The 18,821-nt window shown below is 37.1% G+C and overlaps 2 protein-coding genes across 2 annotated transcripts in view; both read left to right on the forward strand.

Moving 5' to 3' along the window:
• Positions 1-18,821, forward strand: part of LOC142832944 (uncharacterized) — a 776,034-nt gene that overhangs the window by 562,805 nt on the left and 194,408 nt on the right. The gene's annotated exons all lie outside the window — the stretch shown is intronic.
• Positions 15,302-16,222, forward strand: LOC142837707 (vomeronasal type-1 receptor 4-like). Its single transcript, XM_075952968.1, has one exon. It carries the CDS (start codon positions 15,302-15,304, stop codon positions 16,220-16,222), a length of 921 nt encoding a protein of 306 aa, XP_075809083.1.

Raw genomic sequence — 18,821 nt, forward strand, 5'->3', positions numbered from 1 at the left:
TGTATTGGGTTTGGAACTCTCTTATTTAGACAAAAGGGGGAAATGATGGGGAATATCTGTCAGCCAAGATCTTCAAGATGTGGGACCAGATTAGGGCATGACCTTTTGGGTACTCAGAGAAAAACTCTGGCCTGCCCAGGGTTCTCTCTCTCTGATGTTCTAGTGCTGCACAACTGAGGTTGGACTCCTTGTCCCTGTTTTGTGAGTTTGCCCCTTATAATAAAGAAAATATAATTAGTGTATCTTGTAGTTAGCATGGGATTCCTTGGCCTGCATCATTCAACAGAACACAGACAAAAAGACAAAAATACAGCCTACTGAATAAGAAAAGATCCTCACCAACCCCACATCAGACAAAGGATCAATCTCAAAATATATAAAGAACTCAAAAATTATTTATCAAAATATCAACAAATGTAATTTTTAAAACAAGGTTCAGATCTAAACAGAGGACTCTCATCAGAAGAATTTCAAATGACTGAAAAACACTTAAGGAAATGTTTATCATTCTTAGCCATCAGGGAAATTCAAATAAAAAATGACTCCCATCTTACACCTGTCAGAATGGCTAAGATCAAAATAGATCAAAATTGCCAATAGTTTATTCTGGGAAGGATGACAAGTAAGGGAAACACTCCTCCATTGCTGTCAGGAATGAAAACTTGTACAACCACTTTGGAAATCAGTATGGCAGTTTCTCAGAAAACTGGTAATCAAGTTACTGCAAGACCCACCAATACCAGTGTTAGGCACATACCTAATGGATATTCAACCATACTGCAAGGACAGTTTTCAACTATGTTTATAGCACCATTCTTTGTAACAACCAGAACCTGGACACAACTTAGATGCCCCTCAACCAAAAAATGGATATAGAAAATGTGGTACATTTACACAATGGAGTACTACTCACCTGTTAAAAAAACACAATGATATCTTGAAATTTGCATGTAAATAAATAGAGCTAGAAGAAACCATTCTGAGTGAGGAAAGCCAGCACCAGAAAGGCATCTTATTTGCCCACTCATTGGTGAATACTAGCTGTAAAGTAAAGGATAAGGAGCCTATAATCCATGACCACAGAGAAGCTAAGTAATAAAGAGAACCTTAAGACAAACATACATAGATCCCCTGGGAAGAAGAAATAGACAAGATCTCCTAAGAAAATTATGAGCCTGGGGTGAGGAGGGAAAGGAAGTTAAACGGGGAACATGAGGGAGAAGGGGAGGCGGAAAAGAATTGGAGGGAACAAAATGGTCGAGATGGGGAAATGAAAGAGATGGAGAGAGAACAAGGACAGAGATATTTTGATTGAGGGAGACATTATTGGGCTAGCAAGAAACATGGCTCAAGAGAAATTCCCAGAAATCTATGACAATGACCCCCAGCTAAGACCCTACGCAATAGTGAAGAGGATGCCTGAACTGGCCTTGCCCTATAGTCAAATTCTTGTCCATCTGAAATGTCATTCAATAACCTACATCTAGTAACTGATGGAAGCAGTGCAGAGAACCACAGTGTAGCATTTGGCTGAACTCGCAAAGTACAGCCAAAGATACTGAAGAGTGAGAGTATAAGCAAAGCGATCAAGACCATGATGAGGATACCCATTGAGACAGCTTATGTGAGCAAATGGAGGCCTTCCAACTATGGCCTGTCACTGAAGGAACTATCATAGGACCAAACTAGGTGCTCTGAATGTGGGTGACATTTGTATGGCTGCAGCAGAATGTAGAGCCACTGGCAGTGAGAATTTTTCAGTGTTCTGTGTCTTTTCAGATAAACTGCTTTTAGCTATAGTGTGCATTAGTGGTGGAACACATGATTGGAGAAAATAATTTTCATTCATTATTTGCAACGACATTGCCTGCACTCTCCATTGCCTCCATTTTCCCTTGGCTAATTTTATCCAATATTCCTTTCCTAGGATGTGACCAAGAGTTAACTCTGCTTCCTTCCTACTCTGGTAAATTTTAGAATCTATTCTTGATTATGTCTTGCAACTGGATGTACAATGAAGTCGACTCTGGATCGTCTGGTGTTAATTCAGCAGTTTCAATATGCAAGACAACTCTTTCTACATATTGTGAATCAGCAACTATATTGAGAGATTCTTTAAAATCCCTTAGTACCATAAGAATAGCATATAATCCTGCCTTTTGGACAGAATTATAAAGGCTTTGTTCCACCTTACATAATTCTTCTGATTTGTAACCTGCCTTCCCTGATTTATTTGCATCAGTATAAAATGTTTGGGCTGGAGCATCATGTACAATTCGGAGAAGAGTCCAAGAAGTTCTTTTTTGTTGTAATAGGAGCGGTGGGCTGCATCCACGGCCCCCTGCTGAACGCATGGCTAGCTTTAAATAAAATACTTATTCAGAAACTGTATTCTTTTAAACACTGTCTGGCCCATTAGTTCCAGCTTCTTACGGCTAGCTCTTACATATGGATCTAACCCATTTCTAATAATCTGTGTAGCTCCATGAGCTGGCTTGCCAGGAATGATCTTAACCTGCATCTGTCTGGAGTGGGAGAATCATGGCGAGTGTCTGACTCAGCTTCTTTCTCCCAGCATTCTGTTCTGTTTACTCTGTCTACCTAATTTATGTCCTATTAAAGGGCAAAGACAGTCTCTTTATTTAACCAAAGAAATTAACACAAAAGAGAAGTGTCTCCCCCCATCACTTTTTATAAGGTTAAGTCTATTGTTTTGGGGACAATTGCTATTTATAGCTCCCTAAAATTAGCACAAGGCCTTTCCCAGAGTTCATTGTCTTCCCATAACTTTTTTTATTTCATCAGCACTAAAGGGCACTATAATCTCTACTGGGTCTATACCTGCTAATTGTCGAGGTCTCAATTTACCTTATATAATTAATTCAGAGACCTTTTTCAAATAGGTTTTTAATTTTTTACCTGGTGTATGTAGTTAAAAGATACATTCTAAAATAATATCATCCTTCTGCATTAAAATTCCTGTGGTAGAAATTCTGGAAGGCAATATAACCAGAATACAATTAAGATTTGCATAAATGCTATCCACATGTGTCTCCTGTAATTTCTTCTCAACAATTGTCAATTCCTTTTCTACTTCAGCTGTTAATTCTTTGGGACTATTCGAGTCTTTTTTACCATCTAAGGTTTTGTTTAAATGAATTAATAGATCAGGTGTTATCCCAACAGCCAGCCATAGACTGGAAATGTCTCCTAATAATCTTTGCAAGTCATTAAATTATGAAACTGGTCTCTCCAAATTTGAGCCTCTTGTGTTCTAATTTTCTATAAACCTATTCTATAATTTAGGTAATTAACAGAATCTCATTTTTGAATCTTTTCAGGAGCAATTTTTAATCCCCATTTAGGCAAGACTTCTTCAAACATCCTTTCTAAACTATGTATATTTGAATTAGATAACAAAATTTCACCTGTGTATTGGTAGATGATAGACTTAGAGAATTGCTTATGTATTATTTCCAATGGCTGGCTGACAAAGTATTGGCACAGGATGCGGCTATTGAGTATTCCCTGTGGCAGGATGGTCCATTGATATCTTCTAGTAGGCTGAGAATTATTATACGTAGGCACTGTAAAGGCAAACTTTTCTCTAACCTTTTTTTGTAAAGGTATAGTGAAGAAAAAAATCATTTAACTCAATAACTATGAGGTGCCATTCCTTTGTAACATAAAAGGCAGAAGAATTCCAGATTGTAGAGGCATCATAGGTTGAATAACCTTGTTGATAGCCTTTAGATCTGTCACCATTCTCCATCTTCCAGATTCCTTTTTAACAGCAAATGCAGGGGAATTTCAAGGGCTGGTTGGTTCTTCAATATGATGAGCATCTAGTTGCTCTTGTACCAGTTGTTCTAAAGCCTGCAACTTTTCCTCAGCTAGAGGCCACTGCTTCATCCATATTGGTTTCTCAGTTAACCATTTTAAAGGTAGGGCTGTTGGTACCTCTGAAGGTTTATCAATTGCTTTGTGTTCTTTTACAGCCTGAATGGCTGCTGTCCATCGTCTATAATATCTTCTAATATTTTCCTCAGAAACATAAGTTTTGGGGGCTGCAGGAATGTTAATCTGGACTGGATATTCCATTCTTGCAATAGGTCCCAGCCCCACAAATTCACTTCAAAATTGGCTAAATATGGCCTTAGTCTTCTTATTTGTCATTCTGGCCCTATGCATTCAACCCATCTCATGTTTTCTTTACCCAAGATAGGGTTCCAATTCCTAGGAACTGAACATCTACCTCTTGAAGAGGCCAATTTGGATGCCAAGATTCTGGAGCAAGGATACTTACATAGGCTCCTATGTCTGAGAAGCCTTTAATAAAACTGCCATTTATACAAATTTTTAGCTTTGGTCTATTATTGTTTATAGAAGTCTGCCAAAATATATGTTTCCTTTGTCTTACTGGAATTTTTTACTCATCCTCCAAAATTTAACCCAACATTCAGACCAGTATTGTTTTTACAACCGTCATCGGATTTTTCAAATTTTCTTGGTGAGACACGTTCTCCACTGTAACTGGGAATGACCGGACCACATTTATCATGCGGGCTTGTGAGAGGCCCCCCCATGGTGTTTCCCAATGCTATCAGGCTGTCTTGTCTATCTTTCATTAACCTACACTCATTTGTCTAATGTCGGCTTTTGCCACACCTCCTACATACACCCGAAGGCTGAGTATTTCTATTTCTGCCTTTCCCAGAGGAAGTATTATTCCTAGGAATCCATTGTCTACAATCCCTTCTCATAAGTCCCATTCTACCATGATTAAAACATTTGGTATCTTGATGTCTTCTCTTACCATTGGAAATTGATTCTCCTATCCACACGTCATAGTCAAGTGTCTCGACCTTCATTGTATGAAAGACCCAGTCATCCATGGGTGTTTCTGATCTTTAAAGGCCCAAGGATCCATCCACCTTCAATGTTGGGATTCTCATAGGCCAAAGATTCAATTATTATACATCTAGCTGCTGGTTCAGTTACCCCTATTTGTACATTCCTAGTTAGTCTTTTTTTTTTTCAAAAAGTCACTAAAAGATTCTCTCTGACCCTGTTTTACCCTAAGGTATGATTCAACTCTCTTTCTTAGTTTCTCAATCCTGTCCCAAACCTTTTAAGCTGCTGTGCTACATAGGGAAAAAGTGTGGTCATCATAAAGAGCTTGATCCTTAGGAACAGAGTAAGGCCCTTCACCTAGAATTTGATCTAGAGAAATCTCAATTCCATTTGGTTTTTCTTGATGCTCTAAAATTCTCACCTCGTCTTTTAAAAAGCACCACCTAAGTAATTGCTGTCCACTTTCTAAAACTGCTGAGGTTAACTGAACCCAATCTTGAGGCATTGCTTTGTTACTAAAAGCCAAGATTTTGACCCCCTCCCTAACAAAGGATAAATGTAGTCTGTAAGCTACAATTGCTTGTTTAATTTTCTTTAGAATAGTCATATGTATGGACTTCCATGTACATTCTTTGACAACCTTAGTGTACTTGGGGCCAGATCCTTTTTCTGTTGTTATTACTAGAAAGGCAGGCAGAACTCTGGAGAAGCTATCCCAGAGATTTTTAAGTACCTATGGGTTTACATTTTGCCTTTGTACCTCTTGTTCCTGGTAATCAAATTTGATAATTTCATCATTTTTTTCAAATATATTTATCATTGTCTTTTGTAATGTCTGGATTTCCTGTCCAGTGTTCTGCGTTAATGCCCCCATTGAGGATTCCAAGGTATGAAGTCTGTCCAGTAGAGATAACGTCTCATCCTTGGACATAGTCTTTATAGCCTGCATATTATCTTCCTGTAAAGACATTGTATCAATCAATCTGCCACACCCCTTTGCCAGAATCTGATTAATACATTCAACAGTGTGAATTCTCTCAAATAATGTTTTAGTTCCTACTGTCATTGATTGGATTTTATGTGCCAAATCAGCTGATTCCTTCCCCAGAGTTATTAATCTTTCATTAAACGAAGTTGTATCCTTCTTCAGATTTCCAAACTCTTTCTTGAGAAATGTGGTTTCAGTCTGTAAAGAATGCAGCATTTCTAAAAATGCCTCATTCAAACCATTTTATTAAAAAAAAATATTGCAGACAAAACTAATCCCCAGAATAAAGATTAATGAAGTAGAAGGGACATCATTTGAATCTTATAAAACCTCACACATGGTGTAAGTAAAGAGGCTATTGAAACCTTGGATGGTTAGTTTGTCTAACATATTGCCCTTTTAAATTAGCAACTTATGATCTATATTTAGGATATTAAATCTTACCTGTGGTCTAATTAGCTGGATTAGGTGCAAAAACCATAACCTGCCAGTAGGCATAGCAAAACTAATCCAGCTGGGCCAGGTGACTCAGTTGGAGTCATATGACTGTTATGAATCTGATTTTAGTGTGAAATGCTAAAATATATGCTTAGATAAAAAATAGTCATTAATAGAAATCACAAACTGTGTGTACCACAGTGGGCCCTGTTTATTCATTAGCCACAGTAGCACAGGGATAACAGGATAACAGCAGTCACCCAGGAAAGCCTGTATCCCATCTGAATTTCCATGCAGTGTGCAGTAGTGGGAGGACTAGAAGCTGCTCTAAGGTGAGTAATGAGATAATATAAGGAACCATGGCCTATCTGCACCAAGAAAATACCACTTCATGAGAATTCTATATCCAAATGAACTGCTGGCTCCATGCATGGGCTGCGGCCATCTGAGAGAAGGCATATCTAGGTGTACTCCAAGCTGGCAGTGGGTAGTAGAGCCAGGGGCTTCTAAAACCAAACATTCATTGAGTGCCAGATGAAGACGTAAGTCACAAAACAATCCCACACCAGTTTAGAATTATGAATAATAGAAGAGTTATTTATTTAAGGGGAAAACTTACAGATCACTCTCCTAGACATCAGCCCTCTGAGTGAACAACAGCAGAGTCTAGCAGCCAGAAGTGGAGCCGGAAGCAAGAGAGCAAGCACATGGCTACTGCTGCTTTCTAAAGCAAAAGAGACCATGCTCTAGTGGGCTGGTATCTTAAAGGCTATTGGATGAAGGAGCAGAATTTTTTTGCACACAGAACATGACATATTTTAAGTGTCTATCTGTGAAGTTAACTGGGACAGTTATCTTTATGTCTACAGTATAGCCTCTCCACTGATCAAGATGCTCTATGAACTGTCAATGACTATTAGAACATTTCTCTAGATTGGTCCCATGCACTATGACAATTGTGCATCTTTGTCTGTTCGTGGGACTCCTAGAAGTGGGTTCAGAAATTGCCCTTGGTAGATAAACTGACACTTTAGGAATCTATTTCTCACAATGAGTTTCCTCACCCAGACTTAATACAGGAGAGGACCTTGGTCCTGCCCCAACCTGATATGCCATACTTTATTGATATCCATGGAAAGCCTGCTCTTTTCTGAAAGGAGAGTGAGGAGGAGTGAATGGGGTATAAAAGATGCAGTGGTTATTTGTAATAGCCAGAACCTGGAAACAATCTTGATGCCCTTCAATGGAAGAATGGATGATGAATGTGTGGAATATATACATATTAGAGTACTACTCAGCGGTAAAAGACAGTGACTTTGTGAAGCCATCTTAGGGGTGGCAAGAGACTTGTCTCTAGAGTGGCTCGCAGGTGTCCAGGGAGATGTCCCCAGCCAGTACCTTGAGCAACTGAGGAGTGAGAACCTGAAATGTCCCTATTCTATAGCCATACTGATGAATATCTTGCATATCACCTTAGAACCTTCATCAGGTGATGGATCGAGATAGAGACAGAGACCCAAATTGGAGCACCAGACTGAGCTCTTAAGATTCCAATTGAGGAGCAGAAGGAGGGAAAACATGAGCAAGGAAGTCAGGACCATGAGCGGTGCACCCACCGACTGTGACATTGGAACTGATCTATTGGGAGCTCACCAAGGCCTGCGGGACTGGGACTGAATAAGCATGGGATGAAACCGGAAATTCTGAACGTGGCGGACAATGAGGACTGATGAGAAGCCAAGGACAATGGCACTAGGTTTTGATCCTAATACATGAACTGGCTTTGTTTGAGCCTAGCCTGTTTGGATGCTCACCTTCCTGGTCCTGGATAGAAGTGGGAGGACCTTGGACTATCCAAAGGGCAGGGAATCTGGACTGCTTTTCGTTCTCGGGAGTGAGGGGGAATGGAGTGGGGGGTGGAGAGGGGTAGGGGAGGGGAGACGGGGCAATGTGTGCTAGGAGTGGGTGGGAAATGGGAAAATGGAAGGAGGCAGAAATGATGGGGGAGTGTCATATATCAATCTGTTGATTTCATTGGCTAAGCAATAAAGAAACTGCTAGGCCCATTGGATAGGCCCACCCTTAGGTGGGTGGAGTAAACAGAACAGAATGCTGGGAGGAAGAGGAAGTGAGGTCAGACTCGACAGCTCTTCTCTCGGGAGCAGATGCCTCAGGAGAGACGCCATGCTACCTGCTCCAGGGAAGACGCACGCTATGAAGCTCCGACCCGGAGCTTCGGCTAGATTCTTCCCGGTAAGACCGGTGATATACAGATGATAAGAAATGGGCTAGTCCAGGTGGGAGAGTTAGCCTAGAAGATGCTAGGTAGAAATGAGCCAAAGCAGTGTTTAAATGAATACAGTGTCTGTGTAATTATTTCGGGGCATAAGCTAGCCAGGCAGGCGGCTGGGGTGTTGGGGACGCAGCCCCGCCGCCGTCCTTATTACTACACAGAAATTTTTTTGGAACAACTACAAAAATAAACAAAAAAACTTGCAATATTTTAGTTCTACATATCTGATTTAAAAATGAAATAATGCCTTTAATGTATGAACATATTTTCAATTAAAAAATAAAATACTGTTGATAAAAAAAGGAAAAGATGCAGTGGGAAGTAATGGAATAGAAGAGGAGAGCAACTTTTGTCAGGATTTAAAATAAATGAAAAAAATGATTAATAGTAAATAAGAAAAATTCCCCTGATATACTTGTGTGTTGAAGAAGAGTAAAAAAAGTCTATACTTTGTACTTGAAATGCACGTTTGAAATCATTCAATAATACTCTAAAAGTGCTTATCATGTGTTCTGTGTGACCTCTATCATCTCACAGACTTTTCAAAATGGAATTGAAGGTTCCTGTAAGACTGGCAGACTATTCATCCTGGCTTCTCTTAGAGCTGTGTCTCTAATACTGCCCACCCTTTGTCTTTCCCTATCAATTCATATCAGGAATCAGAAAATATTTAATTTTCTATTTCCCTTCTGCACCATGAGTTTAATTTTCCTTTAGTATCTCACCTCTATTAGTGTCCAACTGTAAAAAGCCTAACATTTACCTCATCCACCCTAAAGTGTAGTAAGTTGGTGAGATTTTACAGCTGAGACTTCCAAGTCATTCTACCTGAACATTCTAGGGTCTGCATGATCTTCATTGTACACATTTAATGTATATAAGACATTATAGTACTTATACATACTTCATATTATGTAGGAAGCAAAAGGTGTATTGTATTAAAATGAGTAAGGAGGCATGTTTTGTCCAAAATTACTTTGAGTTGTGGGAAAAATCTTAAGACATCTCAGGCTCCTCTTCCTCTTATTCTTCCGCAGAAGCTTTCTGTACTCAACTGTTACTCTGTTCTCCATTACCTTATGGCAAGCTCATAAGCTTCTATACCTCAACCCCTTTATTAGTATCTTGACATGCTTCGTTTCATCTAATAGAACTCTAGGCTGTAGGTAGAAAAATATATATTTTAGGGTATTTGCTGTGGTAGTGAATTCTTACAGTTAAATTGGTTGTCTGAATAAAATTTGAGGGCAAGTAAGAATATCACCAAGTTTCACTGTATGCAAAAGTATTAATTTCCTCAGTTTGTTCAACTTATATTTTTTGTAAACATCATATCACTAAATATGTTTGCAAATGAGCAATAGCCCTCAGTAGACATGTAGTCACCAGAAACATTTTTGCTTGGTCCAAGATGATACAGTGCTGTAACTTATAACATGGAAGATTTCTCTTTTTTTTTTTGAAGTCATCTTTTTATTGTCTCATTAAAGGAAAGTATGATCACAGTGAACAAAAATAAAAATAAATATTCCCCAGGAATTGGTGTTGCGTGCCTCTAATTCCAGAACTTGGGATACAGAGGCAGATGGGTCTCTGAGTTTGAGTAACTCCTGCCTACACAGAGTTTTCCAGGACAAACACGGCTACATACAGAGAAAGCACAGCAACTCTTACAAAGAAAACATTTAACTGAAGAGCTTGCTTACAGTTTCAGAGGTCCAGTCCATTATCATCATGACAGGGAACATAAGAGTGCACAGGCAGGTATGGTGCTGGCTACATCTTGACAAGAAGTCTTAATTCCCTGCAACAGGATGTCAGTGTTCTGTGTCTTTTCAACTTAACTGCTTTTAATTGAAGTGTACATTCATGGTAAAGCACATGATTGGAGGAAATAATTTTCATTCATTATTTACAACTACTTTGCCTACATTATACATTATCCCTATTTTCAATTGGCTAACTTTATCTATTTCTTCAACCCTAGTATGTGCCGAACATTTACCTCTGCTTCCATCGGCTTCCAAAGAATTCTAGAAACTCAGTGAATTCTGAGAGCTAAGAGGTGTGGACGAACGAATATGATGTAGGCTAATATATACTGAATCTTTCTAACATTTCTATTGTTTATAATCATGATAGATGTATGCTTATTTGTGTTCTGTTTGCTAAACAATTAATTTTATTAACTTTGAAAATTAGTAGAGATATTTTTACTTCCATTAAATTGTGTTCACACAGCCTGCTAATTTGGAGATGATGATTTAAGTTTCACTAACATGCTTTGTAGTACAATTCCTTCTTGATTTTCCAGTTGATTTCTTTCTTTTTTTTCCTTATCCTTTCTTAATTTAACTTAAATGCATGATCTTTCTAGGTATACAAATCTGGCTAACCTTGAACTTGTTTTATAGACTACAGTGAACCTAAACACAAAGAAATCTATCTGACTGTGCCTTTTAGTGCTAGAATTTAAAAATTCCACCACCAAACTTGGCATTGATTCTTAATGAAGAATATGACAACTTATTTTCCTTACTGATACTTGATATATAATTAGGAGTTGCTGACTAACTTTGCTCTGCTGAGTGCTGCAAAATGGGGCATCTGTAGGATATGAAAAAGAATAATTAACCTGACTTTTGGAGGAAAAGCACAGAAAGGAATGAAGTCCAATGGATCACAATGATTTTTCAATACTCATACATCACAGAAACAGATGTTCCTTGCGTCTTTCCTCCTCCTCAGCCTTCAAGAATAATAGAAAAGTAACAGACTCTCCCCAGGATGCAGTACCACTGGAGACACAGACGAGAATTTCATGATTGCTTTTGTCAATTAGCAACTGGAGAAAAGTTTCAGAGTTTCTCCTCCCAAAGCCATCACAGTAATTTCCACTACAGATGAAATGAAGATTGTGGTTCAGAAGGGACATGAGGTCACAGGGATATGGACTTTATCTTGGCATTGAGATGCCATTCTCATCCACAAGGGTACCTGTAAGGACTTCAGAGGCTGCACACTGAGATAAGGTTCCTAAGAAAGCAGGAGGACAGTGAGCATTTGTATTTCAGCCGTGAAGACAGATCAGTAAAGAAGGGAGATTATGTAAGTAATAAAAAATGGAGAATGAATTCTGGTATAAAACCAGATGTAGAACAAATTCTGCTAATGGAGATGAAGACTTTCTTTCTATGCCCTCTTAAAAGCACTAAAAAGAGCTGTTTCCTGAAATTTTACATATAACTAAGATAATGTGATAAAATTTTTGATACAGAATCTTGGGGATTTTAAATCATGTTGAAATATGATTTCAAATGTACTTAAGGATTATAGCAATTAGGCATTTAATATTTCAATGTAAACATTTTGAATAAATCATGGATGACTATTTGTTATGACTATCATAGCTGATAAAATAATGGTTTTATGTTTACGTTAAAGATTGTTAAAGGACTACAAAAATCATCTAACCCTGGAGTGAAGCATGTTTTCTAGAATAAAGAACATTATGATGTAGCACTGCATTCATGACCCAGCCAGGAGCTGTAACTACACTAATGTCACTGATTATGACTATTCAGATTGCTCTCACTCTTTAACTTGAGAACAAAGTGTTAAAAGGATGGTGACTGTCATTGTGAAACTAGTATAGTGGTCAGTTGGTGCAAATATCTTATGTTATTTCCTTTAGTTTGCTGTTATGGCAATGATACTTTCATCATTGAGAGGTACTTTCCAAATTTCTTTATTGAAATTGAAACTAATAGCCTATTGGGCAAAGAAATCACCATTTGTCCAATATTAATCTTTATGATACAAATTTTCAGAGAACAATGTTTTATATATACTGATTCTTCATTTGTAATGTATTTAGGGTTGTTTATAAATTTCAATTTATAAATAGTTTGACCAATCATGGTCATATGTAAATATAAGTCTTGATCTGAAATCAGTAATACTTTTATTTCTTTTTGGTAACTTGTGAGTCTTTGCATCTGCATTCATGTGTCTGCATAATTGGGTGTACACGTTTATAGTCAGAGCACCATGTATTGTTGTTCTATAGGCCATTTTACCTGGCATTATTATTCATCTCTTTATTTTACATTCTGTCACAGCATCCTCCATCCTCCCACCACAGTTCCTCTCTCCCTTTCTCCCTCCCATGCTCGAATCACATCTTCTTCCATCTCCCTCCTGAAAAGGGCAGGTCAAGTTCCAGTAAGACTAAGAACCTCCCTGAAATAAAAGCTGGGCAAGGTAATCCAGCATAAGGAGTAAGGTCCCAAAACAGAATAAAAGAGCCAGAGACATCTTATGTTTCTACCATTAGTAGTCCCACAAGAGGACCAAGTACACAACTGCAACATAAATGCAGAGTGTCTAGGTCATTCCCATGCAGGCTTTCTGGCTTTTGGTTCAGTCTCTGTGAGCACCTATGATCACCTTCTGTGTTGTCCTTAATGTCTCTGGCTCCTACACTCCTTTCTCTTCCTTTAACTTTTTTGAATTGTGGGAGACTCTCTCTGGCCTGAACCTCTATGAGTTGGCTAAGTTGGCTGATAAATGAGCCTAAGAATCTTCTTGTCCATGTCTCCTCATTGCTCAGATACATGTGTGTGCCACCACAACCATAACTTTAATGTGAATTCTGGAAACTAAATCAATTCCATATTTACAGAAAACAGTTTAATGTCTAAAGTATTTTACTATTACAGAAATAAGTTGATTTCTTTCACATATTATTTTATCACATATTACTTTTAATGTTTTAAGTGTCAATGTAACATTGTTCAACAATTGATCTGGGTGAGTCCATAGGATAACAAAATTATATCTGGAGAAAAGTAAATAGTGTGTGCATGTTGTACTCAGGAAATCTGATTTTAATAAGGGTAGTTTATATTATATTGGATTATAAGTTAGTGCTGATTTGTTTTGTAATTTCAGAAATTTTATGATCCAATTAAGATTATGAATAAATATATGCATGGACTGAGACTTTGAAAATGTTTCTTACAGAACTGTTTAGCCCAACCCTATGTGACTTGTAACATGAATCTTTTTAATGTTCATATTTCTTCAAGTCTTCCTACTGTTCAAAACTGTTATGAATTTTGACAATCATTTACCAAATATCTCCTCTGACCTTGTCTTGGCAATGAATAAAACATCCTCTTTTATATCAACCATCAATGAAATCACAGAAGATGTTGTAAGATTGAGATTGCGAATTCTGTTTGCTGTTTTTAAATTTACTGCAGGGAACCTTTACCCATAACACAATATTAAGTTGGTCCTTATCAGTGAGAATACATGATTTCAGTTAATGCAATAAATGTGACTGCACTGGGTGCTCTTCTTCAGAATCTCAAATTCTGTGTAGAACCTAAAGGTAAGAGTCTAGGAAACTGGCAGTATGATTCTAGGGATTGAGATATAAGAAGAATCTAGGGACTCTTAAGATGAAGATGGAATGCTGGAAAAACTGATTCTTCTGCATATCACCTCTACATTTTATACACTCAAGATAAATTAATGTCATTAAACTTGATTTGATGGTGTATATTTGACTTCCAAGTTACAGTCTTTCAAGGTTCCTCCAGGTTTTGGGAAATCTCAGATTAAACATTTCCCGCAGTTTCAGCACTATTTTCTTTTTCTGCAATATCTGGGATAGTTATCTTTCAGCACCATCACTTTGTGTGTGTTCAGTAGTTATAGCAAACCAGAAACTCCATGGGGTGAGTAACAATGATGGCAAAAATTTAAGACTTTCAACTGCCTCATGTAAGATTGTATATTCTGATGAATGCCATTCTTTGTACCCATTTATTTATCTAATGGAGACCAAAAATCAAAAAGTTAAAAATTTACCAGCATTTTATAAATGATTCATTGAAAACCATGTTGTTTAATTTTGTCATCATCATTAATCTTCATGTGTATTTCATTGTTGGCTTTATGACATAGGTCTGTGGTTGAATAACATCTATCATAGAAAAATCCCAGCAGCCCTTCAAACCCCTTCAAGGTACCTTTCTTCCAACTTACATTTCATTCAGTGAAAATTTCTTTTAAAATATTTATTTGTACATATTGCTTGCATGTGAGAGTGTGAAGGAGAAAATGAATTAGAACTGAATTTCAACATAACATCATCCAATTTGATATTCGAATCTTATGATCAGTATGTTTTATGCTAGCAATAATTGTGATATCGAAACTCTGATAAATATATACATTTGTCTTATAACATATTCTTTATTTATATTTAGTCTTTAGATGAGAAAACTTCTGAGAAGGGGCTTGTTTCCTCACAAAAATATTGATGAAAATCTCTTCTAATATAAGCGGTTCACAATTTTTTACCAAATAATGGACAATTTAAATTTCTCTTCATTTTCAGAGGAAAATCATTGACTTTTCATGGTAATAATTTTTATTATAATTGCTAAATATTCTCAGAAAGATATCTGGGTATTTACCTTAGAAATGTGTACCTTCACAGACGTTAGCTGTAATTATGACAGTTATTTTTGCCAAGATATATGACATTTTAGGAAATATTTTAATGACTTTCATTTATTGTTAATAGTTTTCTTTTCTTGTACTCAAGATGTTTTTCCATATTGACTTCCTAGGCACAAAAATCTTGATTTCAACATTTTGCTCAGAGATGCAATTGTTGCTATACTTTTATGAAAACGTTATTAAAGGACAAAATGGACTTGAGGAATTTTGCAGTAAGAGTAATATTCTTAACACAAAGTACTGTGGGGATTCTGGGAAATGTCTCTCTTCTTTCCAAGTATCTAATTATTTACTGTAAAGATCACACATTGAAGCCCACCGATTTGATCCTCACACATTTAATCACAGCCAACTTTTTGATCATTCTCTCTAAAGGGGTGCCCCATACAATAGCAGCTTTTGGGGTGAAACAATTTTTCAATGATTTTATGTGCAAACTTTTCTTATATATTCAAAGACTTGGAAGAAGCATGTCTATGGGAACTACCTGCCTCTTGAGTGTCTACCAGGCCATCACCATCAGTCCCCTGAATTCCTTCTGGAAAAATATTAAATTCAAATCTTCAAATTACATTGGCTTCTCTATTTCTCTCTGCTGGGTCCTGTACAGTATCATAAATTTCATTTTCCCTGTGTTTGTTCATATTAAAAAAGGTCAGAAAAATACAACAGAGAAAAGAGATTTTCCATTCTGTACCACTATGGGTCGTGACAAAATTGTAGACTCGCTGTACACAGCATTATTGGTATTCCCTGAAGTCCTGCTTTCTATACTCATCATCTGGTCCAGTGGTTTCATGATTGCCTTTCTTTACAGGCACAAACAGCAAATTCAGTGCATCCGGAGAAATCAAGTTTCCCTCAGAACCTCTCCTGAGTCCAAAGCCACCCAGAACATTCTGGTTCTTGTGTCCACTTTTGTAGCTTTTTACACCCTCTCTTCTATTTTACAAGGTTTCATTGCTGTTTTATATAAGGCCAATTGGTGGTTGGTTATTATCACAGGCTTCATTTCTATGTGTTTTCCCACTTTGTGCCCTTTTCTTGTGAGTCATGACTTCATTGTGCTCAGATTCTGCTTATTCTGGATAAGAAATATCAAACCCCATTAATTAATTTATTGATTTTATGGATAATTTATTTTGTCGTCTTATTTATTTATTTAATCACTTATGTACACCAGATTATCAGCATGAAAATGATGAAAGAGTCTTCTTATCTCTCTTAGGTAATACTTCAGAAGTATTTGGTTTCTGCTGAAAGTGCTCCTAATCTGAACAACAGCAGACATGAAATAAGAGTTGCCTCCATTTTCTGTGATAAATGATTTTCCTGTTTTCTTATATACTAGTAACTGAAGAAAACTAATCTATTTCATCTCAGTTCTTCAGGTTTAATCCTAACAGTGTGAAAAAATTAACTAAGCAAAGTTAAGTCTGATAGAAGCAAACACAGTGTAAGTTAAGTGATGGCTGTTATTAGGAAATAACGTTTCTGGATTTAATTCATGGTTATTTTTATGTCATATACAGATTATGCTTTCAATTTTCTATCTTATTTTGTGTGAATAATATCATTGGAAGACAAAGGCAGTGCCAGTCCATGGAATAAATAAACAAAATGTTTGAATACAAGAGGAAACAAACTTAATATATTTATCTCAGGCAAAATTTTTAACAATTTTTTTGTATGCCACTGTATTTTCTATGGGACATTAAGTTAGAAGTCGCCAAATTCTTGTATATACATTGACTATTCCCATTCCATTTATATTAGGAATATTAGGCCTAAGGAATAAGTTCCCATTGTAATATTCATACTGTATTCTTTTCCCCATGTACTAAACAATGTTATTTTTTACTCAAGGCTTTTACCTTTTTAATCCAGAACTATTGAAAGGCTACAAGATGAAAATCAATCAGTCCATCAAAGATGCCAAAAATAGTTACAATCTTCACAAGAAAGAAGGCATATAGATAAATCATTAGCAATCACTCAAAGGTAGTACTATTCTCAAAGTCACAACAATCTTAAATCTTTAGGCAAATTTGTATACTTTCAAAACTGATTACTCTTTACCGCACTGCATAGCATTACCCTTGTACAGGTAGATGAAGCATTGATATGACAAATAATATGAGTATTGGTGTAAAAATACTATGGATACCTTAACATGAAGGAAATTGGTTGAATCCAATAAAATTCTTAAATATTGACTCCTGATACAACTAACTACAAGTCATTATGAATACATTAGTTTTAAGATAAAGTTGAATCCCTTTTTGGTAATGAAAAATAGGTATACAAAAAGGAAGGTCCAGAGAAGATATGAGTCAAGTTAAAGAATATGTGAGAGTGCTGGGGAGTTCTATCTGGAAGGAATCTTCATCTGGCGATGGATGGAGATAGAGACAGAGACCCACATTGGAGCACTAGACTGAGCTCCCAAGGTCCAAATGAGGAACAGAAGGACAGAGAACATGAGCAAGGAAGTCAGGACCGCGAGGGGTGCGCCCACCCACTGAGACGGTGGGGCTGATCTAATGGGAGCTGACCAAGGCCAGCTGGACTGGGAATGATGGAGCATGTGATCAAACCGGATTCTTTGAATGTGGCAGACAAGGAGGGCTGACTGAGAAGCCAAGGACAATGGCCCTGGGTTTATATCCTACTACATGTACTGGCTTTGTGGCAACCTAGCCTGTTTGGATGCTCACCTTCCTAGACCTGGATGGAGGGGGGAGGACCTTGGACTTCCCACAGGGCAGGGAACACTGACTGCTCTTTGGACTGGAGAGGGAGGAGAAACAGGAATGGGGGGAGTGGGAGGGAAATGGAAGAATGGGAGCTGGTGGAAATTTTTAGTTGAAAAAATAAACTAAAATAAAAAGAATATGTGTTATGAGAGTTTAGGAAAGAATCTGGTATTCTCTGATCATTTGTAGGGAATGTGCTCTAAATCACATGGAATGCAAAGAGAAACATGTAATAAAAAATTATACAAACCATAATTGTCCCACTATATGCATATAATTAAAATGTTATGGAACTTTGGGCTGGAAAAGTTATTAACTGTTTGGAAGGTAATTAGCTTTTGTGGGAACTTGGAAGATAGTGCAAGTAAAAGTGCAGATTGATGAGGCCTGAATTATAAAGTTTAAAAGAGTAGCAGAGCTATTATGCTTATTCTTACACTGTTTGTAATTGCAATCTGTTGTTCTGGACATATAGAGATGAAGAACCATTTTATATGTATAAGACATTTTCACACTGAAGTAAAATATTTGTTTTGCTCACTTTGTTAGCTGGGGCTGGGAAATTAAAATGCAGTGATTAAAAAGCGATTCATAGGAAAGAAAGTTTCTGTAAGAATTTATAAAAGGTCAACATCTAGAAGCTCTGTTGCAAAATGGGGAGCATCTATATCATATGCTGCCAGATACATCTGGTACTCTTTGAGTCTCTCATATTCTGCTGATTTTAAGGCATAAAAGGGTCATGGAAAGCAACTAAATCTTGGTGGATAGAGTGAGTGTACATGCATCCTCGCATACAAAAATGTATATCATTTTGATTTTACTGACCATAGAATTGGAAGACTTGGACATTTGTAGAAAAATTGAGATTTAAAGAGAATTTGTAATTTTAGAATTTTGCAATTTTTAAGACTGATCAAATTTTAAAAGTTATAATGCTTAAAGCCAAAGTGCA

The sequence above is a fragment of the Microtus pennsylvanicus genome, chromosome 1 (assembly GCF_037038515.1).
Source record: "Microtus pennsylvanicus isolate mMicPen1 chromosome 1, mMicPen1.hap1, whole genome shotgun sequence".
Classification (NCBI taxonomy): domain Eukaryota; kingdom Metazoa; phylum Chordata; class Mammalia; order Rodentia; family Cricetidae; genus Microtus; species Microtus pennsylvanicus.

Excerpts from the sequence above, each read along its gene's own strand:
- LOC142837707 (XM_075952968.1), top strand. The coding sequence starts at position 15,302 with ATGGACTTGAGGAATTTTGCAGTAAGAGTAATATTCTTAACACAAAGT.